Source organism: Squalius cephalus, assembly GCF_949319135.1.
Source record: "Squalius cephalus genome assembly, chromosome: 6".
NCBI lineage: Eukaryota > Metazoa > Chordata > Actinopteri > Cypriniformes > Leuciscidae > Squalius > Squalius cephalus.
The window spans coordinates 18169855-18195475 of NC_137127.1; the positions used below are offsets into that span (position 1 = coordinate 18169855).

General features: G+C 37.2%; 3 protein-coding genes across 3 annotated transcripts; 2 read left to right on the forward strand and 1 right to left on the reverse strand.

The window, feature by feature from the left end:
- The first annotated feature begins 2 nt into the window (after positions 1-2).
- Positions 3-6539, forward strand: nob1 (NIN1 (RPN12) binding protein 1 homolog). Its single transcript, XM_079874614.1, has 9 exons — positions 3-106; positions 643-775; positions 898-1031; positions 1113-1184; positions 3039-3179; positions 3279-3569; positions 5669-5766; positions 5890-6034; positions 6187-6539. Exons 1-9 carry the CDS (start codon positions 38-40, stop codon positions 6451-6453), a joined length of 1350 nt encoding a protein of 449 aa, XP_079730740.1. The 5' UTR covers positions 3-37; the 3' UTR covers positions 6454-6539.
- Positions 6540-8748: 2209 nt separating this feature from the next.
- On the reverse strand, positions 8749-15703 carry cog8 (component of oligomeric golgi complex 8; the record flags this gene model as incomplete). The annotated part of the gene is made up of 5 exons (XM_079874613.1): positions 8749-9289; positions 9394-9562; positions 10206-11024; positions 14263-14470; positions 15375-15703. 5 exons carry the CDS (start codon positions 15701-15703, stop codon positions 8889-8891), a joined length of 1926 nt encoding a protein of 641 aa, XP_079730739.1. The 3' UTR covers positions 8749-8888.
- Positions 15704-15765: 62 nt separating this feature from the next.
- nip7 (NIP7 nucleolar pre-rRNA processing protein) lies at positions 15766-24906 on the forward strand. Its single transcript, XM_079874616.1, has 5 exons — positions 15766-15922; positions 16368-16454; positions 17162-17300; positions 22649-22789; positions 22896-24906. Exons 1-5 carry the CDS (start codon positions 15867-15869, stop codon positions 23013-23015), a joined length of 543 nt encoding a protein of 180 aa, XP_079730742.1. The 5' UTR covers positions 15766-15866; the 3' UTR covers positions 23016-24906.
- Positions 24907-25621: the final 715 nt, after the last annotated feature.

Genomic DNA, 25621 nt, shown 5'->3' on the forward strand with positions numbered 1-25621 from the left:
TGCGCAGTGCGCACGCTTCTTCACCCATACTGTCAAGATGGAGGCGATCATGGTGGAGCATGTTGTGGCAGATACTGGCGCTTTTATTAAAAGGGCTTCTCTGCACGTGAGTTATGGTTGATAAAGTTGGCTTCTCTTTTTAACTATTTTAATACTGCTGTCCATAAATGTCAGTTTGACACCGGATAAATGACGAAACTGATATGTGCGTGCTGGTGCAGTATGTGTAAGTTACTATAATTTAGAATAAATAATTGACGCATTGTATGTAGGCACGATTGTGACACACTAACAGAAAATATCATGGTAATGCGACGTTTTTCCACAGTGTTCCACAGTTGTACATTAGTGTATTTTAAAATGTTTTGGGAGTACAATTTGCCATGGCGCATCAATAAATTCAATCATTCAGCACCATGGAGAATGCTGACAGCCTGACACCTCCCGGTTGGACAACTTATTAATGCATTAAGTTTATAAGTGATACAATGTATTCACATAATTTGTTTATATGTTACTTTTTGTTTGTTTGTTTGTTTGTGTGTGTATGTGCTCCTGCGTGTATAATGCATACCAGACCCAAAATAAAAGCATGCATTTTATCCGTTGTCACATGTTTGTTTGTGTTTTACTTTGTTTTAGGAAATTGGAAGGAACATTTATACCTCGAAGGATGTTGTTGATGAAATTCGGGATAAACCAACTAAAAGGAGCTTGGCTTTTTTGCCATACAAGCTCAATTTCAAAGAACCATTTCCAGAGAACATAAGATTTGGTAATAACAATTTTTACCATTGTTGATGCATCTTACTTTAAAAGTCTTTATTTGGGTGCTGGAGATGTGTTATGGTTGGTGATTTATGCATATTATTTTTTTATTTACTTATTATATCACAGTGACAGAATTTGCTAAAAAGACTGGAGACTATCCCAGTCTTTCAGCAACAGACATCAAGGTCTTGGCTCTGACTTATCAACTGGAAACTGAGAACGTAGGAACTGACCATTTGAAGAAAGAACCTGAGAAAAAGGTACTGATGTTTAATTCAGATTTGAATTCACATGCATTCACATTCGTTCTGGTTTAAGACTCTGTTTTATTCGTTTTTCAGGTTGAAATTTGCAGTACACAAAGACATCCAGAGACTCCTGTTGGCATTGCTGGTTTCCATCTACCATCAAAAGTAAGCCATTACTTGCAAATGCAATCTATATTTGAATAATGTCATTGAAATTAATTTCCCAGGCTTATTCCATTTTGATTTAGATACAGGGTCATGAAACCCTAAAACACATTTGTTTGAGATGTTAACAGATACAGTATGTACAGGTTGCATATAAATGAAAACAACGATAGCATTCATGTTTATTATTATGGGAAAATTGGTTATTTTTTCATTTTTCTGAGCTATTTTGTTCTTTAAAAAGCAAAGTTGATCCAATGTCATAAAGTTAGGTGTGCCGTTGCTGGAGAGTACACATCTATGTCATCAGTTTCTGAGCTTTTCTCCACATTATTCATGAGAATGAACTCTATTAATCCAATCACTGTGCTGTATAATGAATGAGATCACATACACTAGAGAATTAAAATGTCACGTCATTCAAAAGATCTTTTCAGCGCTGTTCGTGCACAACTGCTCTGCCTGTTCAACTTTGCTTTGTTGTCATTCAGACTTCAGAGTCGTAAGTGTTTCCTTAGTACAGTAACGCAAAAGTGTTGTTTGCATTTACCCCGCGATGCTGTCAGAGGTGGAGTTTGACTACCAACACATGGAAATTATGACCATAACAACATTTTAATATGCAACAACACACAGAACACACATGAGAGTGGTTTCTGCACGGAACAGTGCGATGAGTTTAGCAATGCGCATTACAGTTCATATCCAGACCGGAGCAGGCATGTTTCAAGTTTGTATAGACGTTTTTCATATACTGTAGTGCCCCAAACAGGAACCAGCATTGAGTATGCGCACATATTTCATCTTATGTTTTCTTCAAATGAAATATACATATGTGGACACTCATACAGTGGCATCAGCGCAATGACACGATTAATTATTCTGATACTCAAAATAAAATGATGTAAATCAACATTTTTAAAAAGAATGGATGAAAAAGTAACTGCCTTTATTCTTTCTTTTCTAATCTGATGTGTGATTTGTAGTTTATAGTTGTTTAGTAGTCTCTAATGATAATATTTTTGTGAGTTTGTTGTCATATAGGGTTATATTTTTAAAATAGATTGCCCCCAACTCTTGTATTTTTCTTTGCTCATATTTGAATATTTGTCTGTAATGAGTGTGTTGCAGATCTGTGTTTTATTGGTTGTTGTCTCTACTCTTCCTACCCTTTACACTCCCACTTTTCCACAGCTTTACACGCCCATTTCCAAAAATATTTTCAGATGTTTTTGAGGAAATCTGAGAGGTTTCTGAACCAGCCATAGGGAGCAACGTTATTGCAACTTTCAAGGCCCCAGAAAGGTAGTAAAGACATCGTTGAAATAGTCCATGTGAATACAGTGCTTCAACCTTAATGTTATGAAGTGATGAGAATACTTTTTGTGCGCAATAAAACCAAACAAAAATAACCACTTCATGCAACAATCTCTTCTCTCCATGGCAGTCTGCTATGTTGATCACGTAGTAAACGCTACGTTGATCACATAGTATACGTCAGAAAGCCGACTCATTATTGGCCGACGCTGTTGACGCAGGAGCTAGCCAATAATGAGCCGGCGTTCTGACATAGAATCCGGAAGCGCTGCACTGCTGCATTTCATAACATTAAGGTTGAACCACTGTAGTCACATGGACTATTTTAACGACATTTTTACTACCTTTTCTGGGCCTTGAATGTTGCAATGACATTGCTGCCTATGGCTGGTTCAGAAACCTGAACTAACCCTTAAAAGAAAAAAGCAAACCGGTGAAATGCCTCACTGGTTGACAATGTGTATTAATAATGCAGATCTACCTAAAATTGGGGGGCGCCTATCCACCTATTAATTTAAGCTTTTTTTCCAAAAAAAGTCATCAGGTAAACCAGGAACAGTTGTCCAAAGATCAGCTACTGCTAATGAGCCACGAGACCCTGATAGTTCACAATTCAACAGCTTTCATTTTTGGAGGAATCCTCTGCCCAGCATTGAGGCTGATATACTGGAAATGCTGGTGAGGAAACAGACAACATCTAAACCACTGCCACAATCAAGTTAGACAATTAAATATTTTGAACTTAAGTATTTTCCTTCTTTCTTTCCTTCTCCGTAGGCGGCTGACGCAATCACAGTTACAAACAAACTAGAGTCTGTTGATCTGTCCGCTGACTGTCGCGCAGCTGAATCTGAAGAACACGATGGGACTAAAGGAGACCAACATGAGGAAGAAGGAGAACAAAGCAATGATGATGATTATGATGCGGAGGAGGAGGAGGAAGAAGATGAGGATGGTGGCGGTTGGATTACTCCCAGCAACATAAAGCGAGTCCAGATGGATGCTGGAAACTGGGTACCCTCAGCAGATGTCAAAGTGGGCTGCATGACCACTGACTTTGCCATGCAGGTATTTGTGGTCATTCATTAGACATTGGAAATAATAATTTAAAACTTTTTCACAAATTTTATAATATTATATTTTCTCAACCATGGGCCTTGTTTACATCAGCAGATAAAAAGCTAAGAAAGTTACTAGATTATGAAACAAGCATTCTTTACAATAAGGTTCCATTTGTTAACATTAACTACTATAGTTGGAACATAATCTAACGATGAAAACACTTCTGCAGCATTTATTAATCTTAGTTAATGCTAATTTCAACATTTAACACTATTAAAAGCAAAAGTTGTATCTGTATATAATTTAAAGGGATAATTCACCCCAAAATGAAAATTATCCCCTGATGTACTCACCCTCAAGCCATCCTAGGTGTATATGACATTCTTCTTTCAGACGAATACAATCAGAGTTATATTAAAAAATGTCTGGGGCCAAGCTTTATAATGGCAGTGAATGGCTCTGTATTTTTTGAAGTCCATCAAAATGCATCCATCCATAATAAAAGTGCATCTATCCATTATAAAATTGCTCCACGTGGCCCTGGTGGGGTTAATAAAGGCCTTCTGAAGTGAAGCGATGTGTGATTTTTCGTGTAAGAAAAATGTCCATATTTAAAACTTTATCGACTAAAATAACTAGCTTCCGGCAGACGGCCGTACACATCAGTTTACAGCGAAAGAGTAACCCTTGAACTTGACGCACAATGTAATGACGAACGCGGAAGTGCAGAGGATAGAGCAAAACAAAACACCAGTCACGAATTAGAAGTCTAAAACGAGAATTTTACATCATACATTGTCAAGTGTCACTCTTTTGGCATAAGTCGACTTGCGATGTGCTCTGATTGCCCAGCGATCCAGTACATTGGCCCAAAAACAGTTAAGCGTGTGAACTCGTGTTTGAATGAGCAAATTCTTAAAATATGAAAACATACTTACAGGCTGTATCTGTGAGTCAGAAGCACCAGACTGTACCTGCAAAGATGGATTTGCCCTACTGTTTTCTAATTGTGTCCTTTTTTGGAAGGCCAAACTAAGTAGTTTGGCTTTCGCAACGAAAAACACAGCATCTCTACGACATGGCGGCAACAATAACACAGCGAGAATAAAAGTTACGCCTTCTTTCTTTGCGTATACATTAGGGTGGTGTAATGAAACTCTGCCCCCACATACTGACGTATATTTGTGGGGGCGTGTTTGAACGAAGCGTTTTAGGAAGGTGTGGCTGAGCCTTAACTTTTATAAAGAATATCTCTTTAGGTTTGACACTTTGAGCTTTGTAACTCTGCAGATCTTATACTTGCACTAACAGCTACATAAAAAAGGAAAAGGAAAACAAGAAACCATATCATATGACCCCTTTAATATAACTCCGATTGTATTCGTCTGAAAGAAGAATGTCATATACACCTAGAATGACTATCCCTAATGAGCAAACCTGACCTGAGCAAACGTGATCCAACAGTCAACAGTTGTGTTTTTTAACTAGTGTTAACAGATTAATAAATACTGTAACAAATGCATTACTCTTAGTTAATGTTATTTAAAGCATTAACTTATGGGACCTTATTGTAAAAGTGTTATCCTTATTTTTCATCATAACAATGTGTACTCACTAATCATGCACATACTTTAAGCCAATGTGGTCAGTTTTGGAGTTGTTATAAAAGGTTTAAAAGTTATTTGTTTTACAGCTACATGTGTTATTTAATAGTAGAAATGGTAACATGTTATTTTATGTTGTCCCTGTTACATGTTACATTAAGTTACTAAAGTAATAAATATAAGTTATACAGCTAAACCTATACCAAACCTTAATCTTAACCCTATAGTAATATCTATACATATCTGTCAGTGCTATTGTTTTGTCTCAAGATGCACACTATCAAATGTCCTAATTGAACTAAGGCCTAATTCTGAATTAATCTAAGCCCTGTCTGTGAAACCGGGCCATAGTTAATTAATATTACTTAAATGTATAATTACATTACACTGTAATACGGACAAACTTAAAAAAATATGTAACAATAGAAATGTATTCAATCTATTTTATACAAGTTATGTCTATTATTTTGTCACAACAAAATCATCTTGTTTTCCTTACAGAATGTTCTGATTCAGATTGGACTGCATGTGCTGTCTGTTAATGGCATGCTCATTAAAAATACCAGGAATTACATTTTGCGCTGTCATGCCTGCTTCAAGTGAGTGATGGATTCACCTCGGAAAATAACCATTTTGTAGCAGCATTAATTACACATTTATAATAATATGTGATGTGTGTAACATGGATACTGTAATTACATATACATTTTTTTTTTTTTCAGGACAACAACAAATATGAACAAATCTTTCTGTCCAAATTGTGGGCACGACACCTTGAAGAAGGTTGCTGTCACAGTGAATGAGGACACCACCATGCAGATGCATTTTTCCAGGAATCCCAAAGTGCTGAATCCAAAGGGGAAGAGAGTGAGTAATGTTTTGATGATAAATTCAATGTTGTTTATAAGCTAAATGCATCATGTTAATTTGGTTCATCATTTTTGTATTATTAGCAGTATCATATAAATTAATGTTAGTGACATGTACGTATGGTTTGTCTCTTCTCCGGTCCTCCGCAGCACTCTTTACCTTTGCCTCAAGGAGGAAAACACGCCAGCAACCCGCACCTGGTGGAAGATCAGCGTTTCCCCCAGCAGAGGTTGTCTAAAAAAGCTCGGCAGAAGACTGATGCGTTTGACCCAGATTACCTGGCCGGCAGCTCGCCGTTCTCTGAGCACGATGTCTACAGCAAGTCAGCAAGCTTACACCTGCGGGACACCCAGAGCGGAGGAGGAAGACGACGGACAAATCCAAATGCAGCACGCAAAAAATTTGTTAAGAAGTGATTGTGTTCTCACACTACCTGCAGAATCTGGACTGAAAGCCTGAAACGTTGAATTCAGAAAAAATTAATTAAAATGTTTTATATTGATTTATCTGAATCCTCAGTTTCATCTTTCTCTTAACCTTAAAGTCCCCCTGTAGTTAATACTTTTATCCCTTTTATCTTTGATCACCAAAATGACAAAAAAAAATCTTCATTGCTTTTAATAGGTTGAATGGAACTCTACACCCTTGCTTCATTTAGTATAAGTGAATCCATGAATACGCAAATTATTCTCTGCCTCCACTCACTCACACCAGCTCAGAATACCTGATCCACTCTGTCAACTTTACTGTAGTAAACGCTGTACAATGGTAAGAGAAATACTGGCTTAATTCACCCATATATGTTTGAACCAGAAACTGATTAGAAAGAAGTGGAAGAGTGAATTTTGCTTGACTTTATCTAACAGCTAGTAATGTGTTGCTAATGTTACACAAACTATGTTCCTGTTGTTTGCAATCTCATCAGCATCCTTAGAAATGCTTTGAACATCTTAGAACGTCAGTGGAGAAAGGCATATAGTTCATCATAATATACATTATATACATAATTCACCTGCTATATTGCTAAATGTACCCGGGATAACCTGGCTTCTCTTGAGACTCGCTTGCTTCGCAGCAGTTAATGATATGCTAAAGCCCGCCCCTATGTTGACGGGATTGGTTACATCGTAGTTTGTAACGTCAGAAACACTAATGATTTCAAACCACGTTTTTGAGACTGTCTTTGGTTCACTGCGGTTACTCAGATATGGTGTTAACATGAATTTGTCTTAAATCATATTAAAAACACCACATAGACATAAACTACATTAAAAACTTGATTTTCACCACAGGGGGACTTTAAGTTTTACTGTTACAGAATATTTTCCAGATTCTACCTTCAAACCAGTTTACACTTTACAAATAAGGTTTCATTTGTTAACATTAGTTAGCTATATTATTTAACATGAACTAACATTGAACATCAATAGTAATTTAAACATTTACGAACACATTTTTAAAATCCAGTTTTACTTGTTAATGTTATTTAATGCACTGTGAACACATGAACTAATCGATTCTTGTTAATATATTGATAATTGTTAGTTTATGTTAGCTAATGGATTAACTAATGTTAACAAACAAGACCTTATTGTAATGTGTTCCCAAATTGTGATATGGAAATCTTAATTTTGTGCTGATTTTTCACAGGCCTGGTTTCACAGACAGGGCCAGGATTAGGCCTTAGTTCAATTAGGACATTAAGTTATTTTTAGAAACATGCCTTAGAAATAAACATTACTGTTGTGCATCTTGAGACAAAATATATTTGATATAATGAATATAATGAGACTGATATATTTTAAGGCATGTCAATGCAAGTTGCTTTCAGTTAAAACAGCTCAAACATACATTTAAGTCTGGGACTAGGCTTAAGCCTTGTCTGTGAAACCGGCCATTAATAACTTGCTTTTCTTATCTTGATTTAAAAAAAAAAAGTCCAATTCTTTGCAAAGACAAACAGCAATTCAATGTAAACTGCTGTTTCATAGGGATTTGGTGGGGTGAAAAAAAACCCACCTTCGCTTTGTTCTAATGAATATCCAAATATCAGAAACGCCTGAATCTTTTTATTTTATTAAACCTTTCCCCCCTAAACACCCTGGTAAACAAAAAAACATACAAAAGAGGTCAACCTAGTAAATTACAAGCACATACATAAGACCCAAAATGTTTTTGAACACTTAAGTTAAACTTAATGTTGCATCTGTAGGCAAATAGTGCACAAGCTTTTCACAGATAACTAGGTTTTATATATATATATATATAGTTATTCACAGATATACTATATATATATAGTTATTCACAGATAATTATATGTTTTTTTGCAATGATGTTAGTCAATGAATCACACATGGGTGTGTGAAGTCTCAAATTATCAAATTCAAACATGTGTCTTAGCAGAAAGCAGAGAATGTTCCACTTACCACAAATAAACAGAAAATTACACAATTCATTTTGTCTTCATTTTGAACGATATTTCATGTCAAATGTTTTGCTTAAAGTGCTTGCGCTATAATTTTTTTCAAATAAAACCATAAAAGCAAAAGGCATTTATTACAATGCAATGACGTTCAGACATTTTAAGCGCGACTTAAGTGTCAAAATACTTTTTGGGACCACTGTTAAGTCAAAAAACTTGCGATTCAATCGACATATTTCCTCAATTTAAATATTATATTTAATTACATAATATATTACATTATTACCTTCACCAAAATAAAGTTGCCAATAAAATTGCAAACAAACACCCTGGTGTATGTATGTCCAGATGGTTATTTGCTATCAAAACCAAGCTTCATTTTTTAGGACACCTAACACTCATCACACACTACACAGCAATTGTTGCTTTTTATTCCGACAGCATCTCCTCAACATTACTAACTGTTGTGGATGAATCATCTGGTAAGTCTTGCACATCAACGGTCAGTTCGGGCTCTGGGGTCGGGTCGTTTTGCTCTGTAGTGACCACTTCAGCAGAAATGTTCTCTTTTTGATAAAGACGAGGATCAGATGCTGACACAGGCTTTTCTTGTTCTGAAAAGACAGGCTTTTCTTCTAGAGTTGTTTCGGGTTTGACTGCAGTCGAGGGATCGGATTCGGCTGTGGTCAGGCTGCTCAGATCAGTGCAGAGATCCATGACAGCGGGCACAGGCTCCTTCTGGGGCAGAACAAACTCCAGCGGCTCCAGAACCGTGTTCACACTGATGCAGCCTAGACTGCCATACTTGTAAACCTGGGTTGGAGGGACACCTACAATGCAAATACAAAATACATTTTAAGTCAACATCATGTTTTATTTTTGTAATGTGAGAAAAATGTTGGCTGGTGCTTGATTTTATCCAGTGGATATTTACCTAGAATGAGTGAAAGCTGGGCTGGAGGAAAGAGAACTTGAAGACATCGGTTCAAGAAAGGCACCATGTCCTCAGCAAATGCACAGCAGAACTGAACAAATAACTCCCGTTCACGGCTACTGAAGGCAGATTCCTCGGCTCGATGGAAAACCAGGATCAGCTTGGTCACCTGATGAGAAACGAATAACGCTGTTAGATTGGATTTACGTCAAAACAGGAGAATAGTTGTACAAGGAAGCCAAGCAAATATGTCTAAACTTTTTTCCTTTCATTTGAATTCAGTCAGTCAATCTACACTACTGTTTTGGGGTTCGTCAGTAAGATTTTTTTTTATTTTTTATTAATACTCCTATTCAGCAAAGATGCATTAAATTGATCAAAATTGACAGTAAAGACATTCATGAAGTAACAAAAGATTTTTATATTTCAAGTAAATATTTCAAAGAATCCTGAAAAATAATCAAAAAAATTAAGCAGTTTGACTGTTTTCAACATTGATAATAAGAAGAAACATTTCTTGAGCAGCAAATCAGAATATTAGAATGATTTCTGAAGGATCATGTGACACTGAAGACTGAAGTAATGATGCTGAAAATTCAGCTTTGCATCACAGGAATAAATGACTTTTTAAAATAAAAATTAATCAATTTCAAATAGAAAGAAGCCATTTTAAATTGTGATGATATTTCACAAGATTACCATCTACACTGTATTTTTGATCAAATAAATTCAACTTGGTGAACAAAAAGGACGTATATATTTAAATAGCTTATTGTAGTATAATAATTAACATCCCATATGTCCCTGTGTACCTTGATAAGGGCTTCCTCAACGCATCTGCTAACTTCCTGTGCGAGTCCAATAGGGCAGCACAGTCTTAAGTCATTGAAGGCTGTCAGGACATTATTGAGGAAGCAGGCCAGAGGTGGGAAATCCAGCAAGGCCATGGGGGGCTGAAGAGTGCCCGGCTGGGTGCTCGGGACCGCTGGCGGAATGGTGCTTCCAAGTATCGACGGGTAAGAAATCAGCGTGTACGAGTTCATATCCTCTTGGAACTTGTCCGCCGCTTCCTGAATAGCTTTCCGGAACGTGTCCATGGCAACCTGCTGAAATATGGGAGCGAGTTGGCCACGGAAATCCGCCCCGACCCGGCTAAATGAAAGGCCGAAGTACATGCACTGGCCAAGTAGAGAATCCAAGCGGCTTCCCACCCCACGCTGGAGGTCCCGATCGAGGGTCTCCAAAAACTGGGCCGCCTGCTGCACCACCCAACCGTGAAAGATGGCGCTCTCATTCAAAGCTTGATCTCCGGGCGGCAGCAACGGATCCTCGTCGGAGAAGATGGCACGATACTGGGTGATAATATCGAAGAGATGCACGCGGCAGGTTTCGATGGTCTTTGTAATGTGGAAGTACGGGTCTTCATCTGGGATTGCGGTGAGAATGGATCGCAGCCAACTTCCACGGGCTTGCAGGAATTTGACGCGCAGCTCGGCTTCGGTAAAAACGTCCATTCTGCGCAAGTAGCCGATCACGCGCAGACACACCGGGAGCTGTGAATTGCTCCGCAGCTGTTGAAGAAGTTGGTTCAGCATGAGTTGAGCTGACAATCGAACCTCGTGCACAATTCCCTAAAAGAAGACAAACAGGAACATTATTTAATATAAATATTTATGTTGTTTTTACAGTCCACCAGGTGAAAACCTAAGTGTTAGTACTTTCAAAACAAAATAACAGTATACTGTACTTTCAGGAATTTAAGTCACTTTTTATCATCTGAAACTTGCTGTGACTTGTATTCAAAAACAACTTTTCTAAAGCAATTAAAGTCACCATTAAAGGAACACGCCAACTTTTTGGGACTTTAGCTTATTCACTGTATCCCCCAGAGTTAGATGAATCCATACATACCCTTTTCATATCCGTGCGTGCTGTATGTCTGTCTGACGCACCCACCGCTAGCCTAGCTTAGCACAAAGACTGGAGGTAAACGGCTCCAGCTAGCATACTGCTCCCAATAAGTGACAAAATCATTTTCCTATTTACATGTTGTGATTTGTATAGTCACAGCGTGTACAAATAACAAGGTCACATGAGACACAGCCATATTCTAACCGTATACATAGTGGGAACCATATTCTCAGAAGGCGAAGCACTGCTACTTCTGCGGAGTGATTTACTCCAACTCTGAGCGAACTCTCTGCTCCTCACCACGGGGCTTCTCAGCTGCTGCGAACAAATCACTCCGCAGAAGTAGCAGTGCTTCGCCTTCTGAGAATATAGTTCCCAGTATGTATACGGTTAGAAGATGGCTGTGTCTCATGTGATCTTGTTATTTGTACAAGCTGTGATTATACAAATCACAACATGTAAATAGGAAAATGTTGGTGTTATTTTGTCACTTATTGGGAGCAGTATGCTAGCTGGAGCTGTTTACCTCCAGTCTTTGTGCTAAGCTAGGCTAGCGGTGGGTGCGTCAGACAGAGTTACGGCACGCACGGAGATGAAAAGGGTATGTATGGACTAATCTAACTCTGGGGGATACGGTGAATAAGCTAAAGTCCCAAAAAGTCGAGATGGTCCTCACTGCAGAACACGAAATTCAGGGGGAGGATTTGGATCCAGATCCAACTCCTCCCACCATACATATAAGGCTTGTACGACTTGAACCGGCGCTGCACAAACCGATGGGTGAATGACATCAAAATACCGCGATAGTGAATAGAGAGCAGACGGCTCCTTATGCTTTTGAATTGCTGTCGCGGTACTTTGATGTCATAAACCGATCGGTCTGTGCAGCGCCGGTTCAAGTCGAACAAGCCTATTCCTAAACCTACCCATCTCCACCCCCTGATCCCTAACCCCACCCCCTGGATCTTGTGGACTGCATTGAGGTGCTACTGAAAAAGTCAGCGTGTTCCTTTAAAGGTGCACTGTGTAATTTTTTAGCAGCATCTAGTGGTGAGGTTGCGAATTGCAACCAACAGAAGTTACGGTGGCCGACAGGAAAAGATGTAGTCGTCTGAGACAGCAGAAAGTAGCCAGTTAAGCAATGAGGTTTCTTTACAAAGATAAATTAAAGGACAAGTTCGGTATTTTACAGTTAAAGCCCTGTTTACAGATCGTTTCTGATGAAATAGAATGGTTGAGATAAAAATGTGGACACATGCTGCTGTCCCGAGAATTTTAGGTTTATTTCGCTTCTCCCCCCCACCTACAGAATGGCAGCCTATGGGCACTGGAACAATCCTTCCTAAAACGCATTAAACTTTCGATTACAAAGACGTGAAACTCACCGAGTGGTCAGGGGTGTTCACTGATATGCTCACACAAAAATCGCTGCAAAAGATGCTTTCCAACAGGTTTTATCGTAGTTTTTGTCCAACTCCATTGACTTGAATTGGATGGGCTGTGTGCAGTACGGTATTACTCCGCCGCTTCTTCTTCTGCTTCTTCTGTGTATTCAGTGAAATGCCAGTGGTTTGCTTGCAATTGGCAAAGGTGCATTATCGCCACGAACTGGGCTGGAGTGTTTATTATTCAAGCTCTCAACGGAAGAATCTACGGGTGTGAGACGTTTGGAAAAATAGGTCCACAGTTTTACAACGAATGGTAAAACACCTGTTGGAAAGCATCTTTTGCAGCGATTTTTGTGTGAGCATATCAGTGGACACCCCTGACCACTCGGTGAGTTTCATGTCTTTGTAAACGAAAGTTTCATGCGTTTTATGAAGGATTGTTCCAGTGCCCATAGGCTGCCATTCTGTAGGTGGGGGGGAAAGCGAAATAAACCTAAAATTCTCGGGACAGCAGCATGTGACCAAATTTTAATCTTAACCGTTCTATTTCATCAGAAACGATCTGTAAACAGGGCTTTAAGTGTAAAATACCGAACTTGTCCTTTAAGAAATTAAGTTTACTTAATTATTCAGTAAAACAATATGTTATTGTGAATATTATTGTTACTTGTTCATCATTGTGTCAGAGTTTTATTCTCCGACTTTAGCTTGCTTCTTTGCACGAAGAACAACATAGTGACGAAACGCATTTGTTCGTTTAGAACTACCGTAGAAACATGTTGGCGCATTTCAATGTAAAAGACCCGTGGTGTATGTAGATAGAAATGGCTCATTCTAAAGTAATAAAAACATAACAGTTCATTAAGTATGTCTTTATACACCACTGAAAAAATAGTTATGTATATGATATTGCGTTTCTGTCAACATATCCTCCTAAATTTTACACAATGCACCTTTAAATCAAAAATCACAATTCTTATTTTTAATGGAATATTGCGTTATTTATGATGAATAATTTACCCGTGTACATCATCTTTAATCAAAATAACCTCCCCTCCCTCTTGCAGTGACATCTCTTCTCTGATGACACGTTTACTGGCACAAAGGCGGGACAACCTGTCACTCACATGAGATCGACCAATAGAAAACCACATCCATCTAATGAGCCAATGAATCTGCCCTACATTTCACTTACGTTTCACTCAGATATACATCACAATAAGAGATAAAAGACTTTAGCGACTTCCGTTTCATTCTGACTTTAACTTCAAGCACGCAAAACATGTGTAAAGCACACACATTTAGATTTGTGCAGAATGAGAGACGAAGTGAGCCCAATAGAATAATAATAGATGTTGGTAAATATAATTTATGTTGGTTTATACTTTTTTTTCATTACTGTTCTGAACACCATTCAATTAAAAGGATTTGTTGTGGAACGAGCAGAACTAAAATACATGATAGTGTTTCTAATGTTTGTTTATTGTCAGGTGCGACTTATTTTCCAGAAAATAAAGTGAAGAACGAAGAAACATCTTCAATTAATGGTGCAGTACAGTATCACATGTACCTGAATGACAGGAAGCGATGAATGCTTTTTCTCCAGTCTCTTCACATAAGCGGCCAGCTCCAGCGCCTCCTCGTAGTATCCGTTACGAACGCAGGTGTCCATCAGCTGAGGGATCTCCAGAATCTCCAAGATCTCAGTGTGTCGATTCAGTGTCAGGCTGTTCATACGCCTGCTGATGCTGATCTCCTCAGCCTCCTTAATAAAACCTCTGCAAATAAATAAGAGAAAACAGAAACCAGTTACAGCAAGCATTTCTGTTTTATAGTGTACTCTAATGCGTTTGCCTCCTGCTGTTGTATTGCATTTTTTTCTCATGGGACTAATCTAAAAATAATATAAACATCAAATGATAACTTTCATTGAGTTATTGATGTATATTTATTTAAAGCTTAACATGCATGTAAACTACCGTTCAAAATAACTTTTATACAGCAAGGATGCATTCATTTGATCAAAAGTGCACTGTTCTTTTCAACTTTCAATTCATCACTGAATCCTGGGAAAAAATGATCATTTCAACAAAAATATAAAGCAGAACAACTGATTTCAACATTGATAATAATAAGAAATGTTTCTTGAGCATATTAGAATGATTTCTGAAGGATCATGTGACACTGAAGACTGGAGTAATGATGCTGAAAATTCAGCTTTGCATCACAGGAATAAATTACATTTTAAAATACATTAAATAGCAAAACGTTTTTTTAAAATAATATTTCACAATACTACTTTTTTTTTTTTATCAAATGCTGTCTTGGTGAGCATAAGAGACTTCTTAAAAAAATATTAAAATCTTACTGGCCCCAAACTTTTGAATGGTAGTAGTGTACATTAATATGAAAATAGATCAAATATGGACATGTTTTGTGACTATTTGAAAGTAGTAGTACATTGTTATATTTAAAATATTAGGTTTAAATGTGTATGTTTGTTAAATAATAAATACAAATTATCCCAGTTAAGTTACCAGATCTTTCTATTCAATGGAATTTCATAGAGAGAGAGAGAGAGAGAGAGAGAGAGAGAGAGAGAGAGAGAGAGAGAGAGAGCCTGTCTAACAAATCTATCAGTCTGTCAATCATCCTTCCTGACAGGGAGAGTAAAGTACAGACCTGCATCTCTCAGTAAAGCTGGGCAGTTTGTGCAAGAGTTTCGAGAGACAGTTCTCCACAGTGCTGAAGTCAGTGTAGATGTGCTGTGTGCAGTCCGCGGTCCTGATGAACGTCTTGTAGTTGGTGAAGGCCAGCTCGCGGGTCTGCTGCAGGATCTGAGCCCGCTCTTCAGACAGACGCTCCGGCTCCCGGGTTAACTCATCCACACCGCACGAGCACAACTGCGACAGATACGCCGCGAAGTCCGGATTCTCTCTCCAGTTCTCAGAAAAGCTGTCTTTAAAGACCGAGACCAGGATACTCTCATCCTCCACGTCTACGGTAGCCATGATGGGAAGTGTTGTTGATTCAAAACTCAACAAAAAACTTTATTTAAAAGACACGACGTCACAACTGTGCGACGGACAGAACCCACGTGGCTTTTGCGTAGTGTCTGTAGGAGCAGCAGGGTTTTTTTAGCCTCTTTAAGAAAAACTAATTATTCACTTCATCATGCGTCCTTTAACAGACGAAGAGACAAAAACAATGTTTGAGAAACTCTCTAAATAGTAAGTGACATGTTTCGTTAAGATTCATTTAAAGCAGGGATCTAAAGTGTAGCCAGATTGTGTGATCATGTCATGTGTATACATGGTACCATATTCTACACTTTTAGATGTATCGTTTATTTACTTAATCATGCATATATTAGGAAATATTGTTGTTGTGAGGATTTTATATAATGGGTGTATTGTTTATGATGTGTTGTTAATGTTTTTTTACTGTTATTTGTATTATGTTTTGCAGTGTTTTACATTGATATGATTTACATGGTATTTTAATATTATTTACTGCTTTTATTTTATTAATATCATTAATTTTGAAATGTTGTCTATATGTTGCACCATAGAGCCCCACAACTATTTTAAATTAGACTTGGAAGTTTTTTAATTAAATATTAAATTAAAGTTTTAAAAATTAAATGAAGTATTCCCAATTTGTTTGTGTTTCTAGCATTGGGGAGAACATCAAACTTCTTATTGATCGGCCTGACGGGACTTACTGTTTCAGACTTCACAATGATCGAGTATATTATATGAGGTAAGGTTGTCAATGTCTATTATCTGTTAAATGTGAATTTAAATGTGATCGCCATAAAAATGTCCCAGTGAAATTTCCAATAGGCTTTATGCCCAGCTCCACTACTTCCTGAACTTCAGCCAGCTCCTTTGTTTCCTGTCTGCCATTATTGGACAAACTGATTAATCCAGGTGTGCCTGACCTCAGTAACAATAATCAGACACACCTGGATTAATCAGTTTGTCCAATAATGGCAGACAGGAAACAAAGGAGCTGGCTGAAGTTCAGGAAGTAGTGGAGCTGGGCATAAAGCCTATTCCTTTTTAAAAAGAAAGTTTGCTTTGGGCAAGACCAGTAATCATTATTTTGGTGCCAAAACAAGTGTTTTTAATGCATATGGCTGCAATAATTTTATGTCATCAACCTTCAAGTGTACAGTTACAACTGACTTGAGCTGAATAGTGTAATTTTGTCTTTGTAGAACTGCTTTATAGCAGAATTTGAATTTCTCATTTGATGAAGTTTGCTATTTTCCCGTTTATTACTGTGAAGCTGCCTTGAAACAATCTGTATTGTATGAAGCGCTACATAAGTAAAGGTGACTTAACTTGAATAAAAACCACAGAAGTCCAGTTTTACACTTATGGGGTCTTTATTGTAGCAATAATGTAAATATGAATGTGATTGAGATTGAGCAGTAATCTTTATTGACATCTTTTCCATTCTAGTGAAAAAATCCTGAAGTTGGCTACAAATATCTCCCGAGATAAACTGGTATCAGTTGGCACATGTTTTGGGAAGTTCACAAAGACGCAGAAGTTCCGTCTGCACATCACAGCTCTCGATTTCCTCGCACCATATGCTAAGGTAAACATTATGTATTTTGTAACATTACATTACATTATTACTTAAAGGGGACATATCATGCTAAATCCACTTTTTTAGCCCTTAAATGCATTTTGTTGTATATTTGGAGTGTTTATAAGTACAGAAAAGTTTAAATTATTCTCTTCAGGTGCTTCGTTGATATCTTTATATTCTGGTTTGGCCTTATTTTTCAACCTGTTCCGATTTTTCTGTTGTCTATGACGTTTTGTGAACTATTACGTCACAGTATTTGCAGCGGAACTGCCAAATAAGGACATTGACTTCCAGCCCAACACTTCGAGCAATCCGCCATTTTTATTTCTCGCTGCAATTTTGTAGTCCAAGCTAAAAGATGCAGAAGTTACGAGAGGGTAAGTTAAAATGTTCGGTTGTTGGATGTAGTAACCCACACGCTTCATTACACCGTCTAATGTAGATGAACTGCCGCGCTTGTGACAGGGCGCATGTTTAACTGAAAGAACGAGCAGAGATAGAGAGACCCGGTCGCGCGCACGCACTCTCTCTCTCTTCGCAGCCAGGCGAAAATGTAAACAAGACACCGTCTCCAAACTAGTCTTGCTCTCTCTCCCTCGCACATATTAATCAAAATAAATCGACACGGTGGTAAAAGGTCGGAAGACCAAAGTTTCATGTATAAATACAGTAACACACCATTGCGATACATCCAGGGTGCGATTTGCCGGGGGGGATGTGTGGGATTTCCCCCTTTCTGGTCAATGTATCCCTGCCTCTGCTTAATTATTTTTATCCCCGGTGGGGATAAATGTACCCCCCCCCCTCAAAGTGATCAGTGCTACTACACTAGTGGCGAGATGGATCACAAAACTGATCACGGATCCGTGGTTTGATTAAAGTAAATTTTATTTTAAAATGCTACTTTGGCTGGCTCTGATATATAGCTGCCGCAGCCTCCCTGTTGCTCAATGTCCCGCCCACGGCGCTATCTGATCGGTTACACCTCACGAGTAATAGCCTATCAACACTTGCGAGACGGTTGCAGGTCCGTTGGGCAGTGGAGCTGTGTCGAAAGGAAGGCATATTCACAGTAATTAATGTGTAGTGTTTAGTATTACTGAAGCGGGAATAAACATCACAGTCTGATTATCTGTTTCTATGATAACAAGCAGAGTTAGTGTCCCAGTCACACCACGGAGAATGGCCGAAGTTATAGGCCTACGGTGTTTCACTCAGTTGAGGCTAAGCGAAATTAAAACAAAATAAATAAAGCTAAAGAAAATGTTTTTTGATTACTCACACACTCTTTAGCGTCTGGCGCGCGCGAGTGATTTCAATGTTAAGTAAATGTAAAGACGCGTTTACGTGCGTCTAGTGGTCCTGCGGCGCGAATGAGGCGTTTAGCGCGGTGCAGGCGCCGCGTCCAGTTCGCGCGAATGAGGCGATAATAACACAGATAATGCATAGATGTCTTTTCTATCATTTTACTGTAGCTCAGCATCACGATGTAAAGTTAACGTTATTACTTTAACAGCAACAGTAAAACAGTTTATACTGTGATGTGTGATGGTTTAACTTTGCAATCAATCGTGGTTCATTCTTACATGTTTTTTTTTTTTCGTTGTGCGTGATCATAGTTCATATGTGTGGGGAAAGATAAGCTATTATAGTAAAAATATTGCGTTAGGCTACTTCATGCAGGGCCTGATTAACCATTAGGGCAACTGGTCACTTGCCCAGGGGCACATGACATCAAGGGGCCCTGACAGGGGCGGACAGTCTATGGGCGGAGCTCAGTCAGATCCAGGTAAATACAAATGTTTTTGATAATACAGTTTTCGTTTAACAACATTAACGTTAAACAATTAAACGTCAAAAACAATTAAAACTCTCTCGTAATAATATTAATAAGAACATTCGTCTCTTCAGTTACGTCACGCTAGCGCCCAGCTAGTAATTTTCTTTTTTGCTTAAATCGGATTTTAACTAGCAGCGCCCTTTTTATGTTATAACAAAAATGGCTTAACCGCGATCTATGATGCATTTAATAAAGAAAAACGTCTTGACAAAGATGACTGGACGCCGTAACAACTTAACACTTTTGTTGTTTGAAAAGAAAACTAACAGATAGGCTAAGTTTATGACGATGTGAACATATTCAATTCAAAACCCAGACGGACATTTGTTCTATAGGGTCTGTAATCTAACAAAGACATCAATAGCAAAATTAGTTTTAACATTAGGCTATGTGACCATTGTATATCGACATGAAATATTCATTCAAAATCATTCGTGCATTATAATGCTGCATAATTGTGAGAATGCTTTGACGCCTTTCCACAGCGCACGATGCTTAAGGGAACGTCTGCCAATTACACCAACTGCGGTAAACGTAGTCTATAATTTGTATTATTTAAAATTAGTTTTAACATTTAAAAACAGACGTTTTCAGATTCCAAAGCTTTCAGAAGGTTCCTAATGGCAATCCTGCTTTCCTGGTAGCCTTGAGTAAATTAACTTGTCAGAAAATGATTCATAAAACGAATAAATATCAGTCGAGCCTATGTTTACTTTCGTCACTGACACAGACGAAAATGAAAAGACTCAGTCAAAGTTCAGCTTTAGGAGGGGAAGAAATAGGCCAGGATAAGAAGACTGAGAGAATAAGAAATATGAAGATGAGGAGCAGGTATTGACAAATAATCTAATGACAAGGTTTTAAAGCTATTTCTTATATTTTTTTGGCCTTCAAAAGTCTTAAATTGCACATATGTAGGTCAGAGAAATCAAAATTTTCTCGGGGGAGCATGCCCCCGAACCCCCCTACCCTGACTTCATGAGTTAATAAGAAAAAAGATTGTACAATTCCTGCAAATGCAGCGATGAAGTTCGTGTTCTCATGGTCTATTTCTATGAATAAAATTCTCAAAACATCCCCCCCTCTGTTTTTTTCACAAATCGCACCCTGGATACATCCATATGAAGACGTTGTTCTGCAGGTTCGTCGTCTTCATTTTCATCTCGCTCCGGCTCCGACTCTGGCTCGAACATGTAAGGCTGACTGGACAAGTCTTCCGTTGTTGACATTTTGTTAATAACGTGTGAATAAAAAGTTTCTGTGCCGCTAGATAATCGTATCTCTGCTATCAAACTACAAAAATGGCCGAACGGGGTGGAGTTGAACCGAGTGTCACCTCTGCATCCTGGAGAGGGGGCGGGGTATGAAGTGTATCAATTGTATTTAAAGAGACCGCACCAAAACGAGTTGCTCTCAGACGCACATCAGAAAAGGGGTAGAAAAGGGGCCTGTGGAGCTATAATAATGAGGAATTCAGACCCAAGCATTGCAGTTCCACTTTATATAGACTACAAATGTATGATTTATATGTAAAAAGGAACGATTTAAAAGCATGATATGTCCCCTTTAATACAACTACATTATTAATAACACTGTTATTATCCTCGTTATTACTATGAAGTTGCTTTGAAGCTTCATATAAGCACTATTGTTATTTTAGTTGTATTAATATTTTGAATTCGCTATTATTTTTATATGATTAGTTCTCATGTTCATTTTAGTTTAATTTGTAGTAATTTCACTATGTGCTTTTGTCATTTTATCAGGTTTTTTTTTTAAACTGCTATTTTGGTTTATTTTAGTTTTAGGGTACGTTTACACAACAACTATGTACTAAAAATGGAAACATTTTTCCTTCGCGGTTTTTGCAAACAGACGTCAACGTTGTCAAGATGATCCGTTCATACTGATTCCCGAAAACAACTTAAAACGCTGTATTATGCATGTCAGGCCAGTAGTTGGCGATGTCACTTTGTAAAGTAACACTATGCGTCTATAGACTGAACACATAATAAACATGCGCATGACGTTTTTGTAGTTTACACAGAGACGATAACGGTACTGTTTTCAAAAGCTTGCACTTTGAAACCCATTTTCAAAAGTTTGCGTTTTCAGGCCCCCAAAACGTAAATGAACAGCCAAAACGCATAAAAAGTTTAAATTTTTTAGTTGAAAGTGGTGTTGTGTAAACAGCTCCTTAGTTTTTAACTTTTATTTATTTCCAGGTAATAATTTTAGTGCTTCAACTCAAACCATAAGTTTATTACCAAGGCAACATTTCTAATTTTCGTTCAAGTTTTTGGTATCTCTTTACAATAAGTTTCAATTTGTTAGTATTAGTCAACTACATTAGTTAAAGGAGAACTCCGGTCAATTTTAACATTGAGCTCATATTTTTGTACATTTGGAGTGCTGTCAGTACAGAGAACAACGACAAAAATTGGTGTTGCCTACACCGTGTTATCCTCTTTTTAAAATTTGCACCCTGTTGACTTCAATGGGGCAAGTTTTAAACCTGCTTTTAGCCTCTTAACATCCTTGATGTGTCATTACAAGTGCACAGCCAATGTGAGTGATTCCTTCAGAGTGAACACGGGTGAATCTGACTGCAGTAGATGTGAAAGATATGAATAAAAATGAAGTTAATTCGAACTCGACAATCGACTACTATGGACTTCGACCAAAAAAAGGATGTAAATACAGGTATGTGCGCTGGCCGAATTAACTTCATTTTTATTCATATCTTTCACATCTACTGCAGTCAGATTCACCCGTGTTCACTCTGAAGGAATCACTCACATTGGCTGTGCACTTGTAATGACACATCAAGGATGTTAAGAGGCTAAAAGCAGGTTTAAAACTTGCCCCATTGAAGTCAACAGGGTGCAAATTTTTTAAAAGAGGATAACACGGTGTAGGCAACACCAATTTTTGTCGTTGTTCTCTGTACTGACAGCACTCCAAATGTACAAAAATATGAGCTCAATGTTAAAATTGACCGGAGTTCTCCTTTAACATGAACTAACAATGGACAATACTTCCACAATCTACAGCATTTATTAAAGGGATAGCTCACCCTAAAAGGAAAATTCTGTTGTAATTTACTCACACTCAAGTTGTCAAGGGTGTAAGAGTTTCTCTCTTCTGTTGAACACAAAAGAATATATTTTAAATAATGTTGGTAACCAGACAGTTGACGGCACCCATTGACTTCCATAGTATTTTTTTTCCTACTATAGAAGTAAATGGGTGCCGTCAACTGTCTGGTTACCAACATTATTTAAAATATCTTCTTTTGTGTTCAACAGAAGAGAGAAACTCATTCAGGTTTGGAACAACTTTATTGTAAAGTGTTACCAAGTTTTTCAACGGATATTTATATATTTTATTTTATTTCAGCTTTATTTAAATTAACAGTAATGTTTAATAGTTTTAGTTAACGATAATAATCCTGGTTCATATACGTAGTATGTCTCAGTTCATAATGTAATCTGCTTCATGTATGCCTCTGTAGTTTAAGGTGTGGGTGAAGCCTGGATCAGAGCAGTCGTTCCTGTATGGAAATCACATCATGAAATCCGGTCTGGGGAGAATCACAGAAAACACGTCGCAGTACCAAGGAGTGGTGGTGTATTCAATGTCTGATGTACCGCTGGTGAGACATTTTTGTTTGAAAATCCTCAAGATGAAACAACTGTTGTCATGTTAAGAGAAGTATTCAGTGACCTTTGTATGCACTCACTGTCTTGGTCTCATTTCAGGGCTTTGGGGTCGCAGCGAAGACCACACAGGAGTGTCGGAAGGTCGACCCCATGTCCATTGTGGTTTTCCATCAGGCTGATATTGGAGAGTACATCAGAAGTGAAGACACGCTGACATAAGAGCACATAATGACAGCAGTACTCGTGGACAGTTCATTACATTCTGGCTATTGGATGTCACAAGTTTGGCAAACTTTCACAACTTCAATCAAATCAACAATGTTGGACAGTCTTTTGCACCGCTTTCAACGTGTAAACAAATTGTATGTGATTTTCATTGACCGTTTCTGTATGAAAAAAAGTTTTTGCCTAGTTACTGTAAGTTTGTGCATTTATGAATTATTTTCTTCTGATTTATTAAAACGGGATACAAAACCAAACCAAGTTACACCAAACGTTTTCAAGAATAATTTAGTTAAAAGCAACATTGACAGTGAAATTAGACTGGCTACCATTTTGACCAATACATATTTTTTCAGACGTTTTTATTACTGCAAAACGATTTCAAAAAGAAATTTCTTGCCAATGAAATATTGATAATGAAAGCTGAGCTATTATCCAGGTTTTCTATGACAGTGGAAACAGATTAAAGTGGTGCAAATGGAAGAACACAAATGTTTTTCTTAAGAAAACCCATTGTTCAAAGAAATTAAAACTTTTATTCAGCAAGAATGCATTAAATTGATCAAAAGTGGTGTTAAAGATTAACATTGTTACAAAAATAGAAGAAAAAAAATGCTGTGCTTTTGAACGTTCTATTCATCTAAGAATCATGAAAAGAATATATCACGGTTTCATCAAAAATATTAATCAGCATAACTGTACTCAACACTGAAAAAATTAGAAATGTTTCAAATCAGCATATTAGAATGCTTTCTGAAAGATCATGTGACTGAAGACTGGAGGAATGATGCTGAAAATTCAGCTTAAATTCACATAGAAAAGTTATTTTAAATTATATTATTTTACAATGTTAATATTTTACTGTATTTTTGATCAAATAAATGCAGCCTTGGTGAGCAAAAACATTGAAGAAAAAAAAAATTCACAGAGATTCGCACTTTAGACTTTAATAGCTTTTAAATCTAATGACTTTATTATGTAAAAGAACTTTACATAAGAACATAACTTTATGACACTTGAAAGTATCAGAACAATATTTGTTTACACCATTTATTACAGACATAATTTCATAATCTTTGCTTTGTGGCCGAAAACCCGGTTTCCAACGTTCCAAGTTCAGACAGTTAAAATGAGCTTGAATATTTGAGACATTTTGGGCTATAATGACCCGTTTCAGGGAAATCCGCAGCACTATAAAGATCTCACGTGGGGAAAAGGTGAAAGTTGGAGACAAAATTTCCAGAATTTGTTGATATGACCAATATCAATGTTCAATGACCAATCAATTTCCAAAGGTCCGACAACATATGCAATAGTTTAATCCCTAATGCTATCTGAGGTTAATGAAGGTCATTTAAGAGCAAACATCCCTCAGCTTTTACAGTCAAGTAATATCTAGAATTACAAGTCTAAGCATGTTTAAAAAATAGAGTTGAGGTCAGGCAAATACTGTTGCAGTAATAATTATAGTACAGAATGTAAAACTAATTATTCTAACGCAAAGAAAATAACTCCCTTTTCTACCCAATTAAAACAAGGTATAAAAAGCATGAGATACATTCTTAGTTATGTGCTGATAAAAGGCGAGTCTTCTCATATCAATTTCAAAACATGATCTTCAGGGCTTGCATATAGTACATATTCCCTTTACAGAAAATGAATAACTTAGACTTTGTTTCTTTAAAATAAATGACACCAAGCCATTCAATCCAATCCGAGTTCCACTGCATGAACCGTCTGATGGTTCAGTTATCTTCATAATAATGAGAAGGGAATGTGTAAAAGAAGGTTTCATTCTCATATGAAATTCATTCCATAAATGATGCATCAAATTGGCACACAAAACTCATTACTTTTTGTAACAAATAAAATGCTGGAATTACACTGTAATGGCAAAGTCTTCTTAGTTTTGTTGTATTATTTGATCTAGAAATCATGGATATGAAAGAATCAATTGTCAGACTGGCTTAATTTTCCATATCCCTTTCTTTAATCATGTGTGATCAAATGCAGTTGGCCTCATATTCTACACTGGACTTGTTGAATGGCTCGAAACAGAGCCAAAGCATCACCACATATTCAAATCAATGCTTGAATAGCCAGTATTGTAAACATAATATCCAAGACTGTTAACACATATATGCATCTCTTCTGCTTGGTAAATATGGAGTGGATTTCAAAGTCTCTTAAAAAAATCTATCTAGACCCATCTAAACTGGCCTTTTAGTGCTGTGATATAATTCTCATGTACTGCCGTTATTTTGATATATTTTGAATATATTTTTTAAAATAAAAGCAATACATTTTCTAATAATACAGTAGGGCAAATCTCACAATGGCAGTCAAGAACACATCCAGGACATATTTCCCTTCAAAATTCAAAGAAAAAATAGGAAATTATATATTACATGAAGAAAAAGTCTATGTTTAGGATCATAAGGATTAATGCATTGTGACATTATTCTCATTATAGAGCAAAGCAATAAAACTAAAATCAGCTTAAATGAACAGGAGTACAATAAAAACTAGTATGATGTAAACACTTAAGTGTAAATAATATAATTAATTATTTAATAAGAGATAAATGATAAAACATAAAAATA

Bases quoted from the DNA above. Each gene is read 5' to 3' on its own strand.
- nip7 (XM_079874616.1), top strand. From the start codon at position 15,867: ATGCGTCCTTTAACAGACGAAGAGACAAAAACAATGTTTGAGAAACTC. The intron at 17,301-22,648 runs GTAAACATTATG...ATGCCTCTGTAG, and splicing joins TCCTCGCACCATATGCTAAG to TTTAAGGTGTGGGTGAAGCC. The intron at 22,790-22,895 runs GTGAGACATTTT...GTCTCATTTCAG, and splicing joins CAATGTCTGATGTACCGCTG to GGCTTTGGGGTCGCAGCGAA.
- nob1 (XM_079874614.1), top strand. From the start codon at position 38: ATGGAGGCGATCATGGTGGAGCATGTTGTGGCAGATACTGGCGCTTTT. The intron at 3,570-5,668 runs GTATTTGTGGTC...TTTTCCTTACAG, and splicing joins CCACTGACTTTGCCATGCAG to AATGTTCTGATTCAGATTGG. The intron at 6,035-6,186 runs GTGAGTAATGTT...GGTCCTCCGCAG, and splicing joins TGAATCCAAAGGGGAAGAGA to CACTCTTTACCTTTGCCTCA.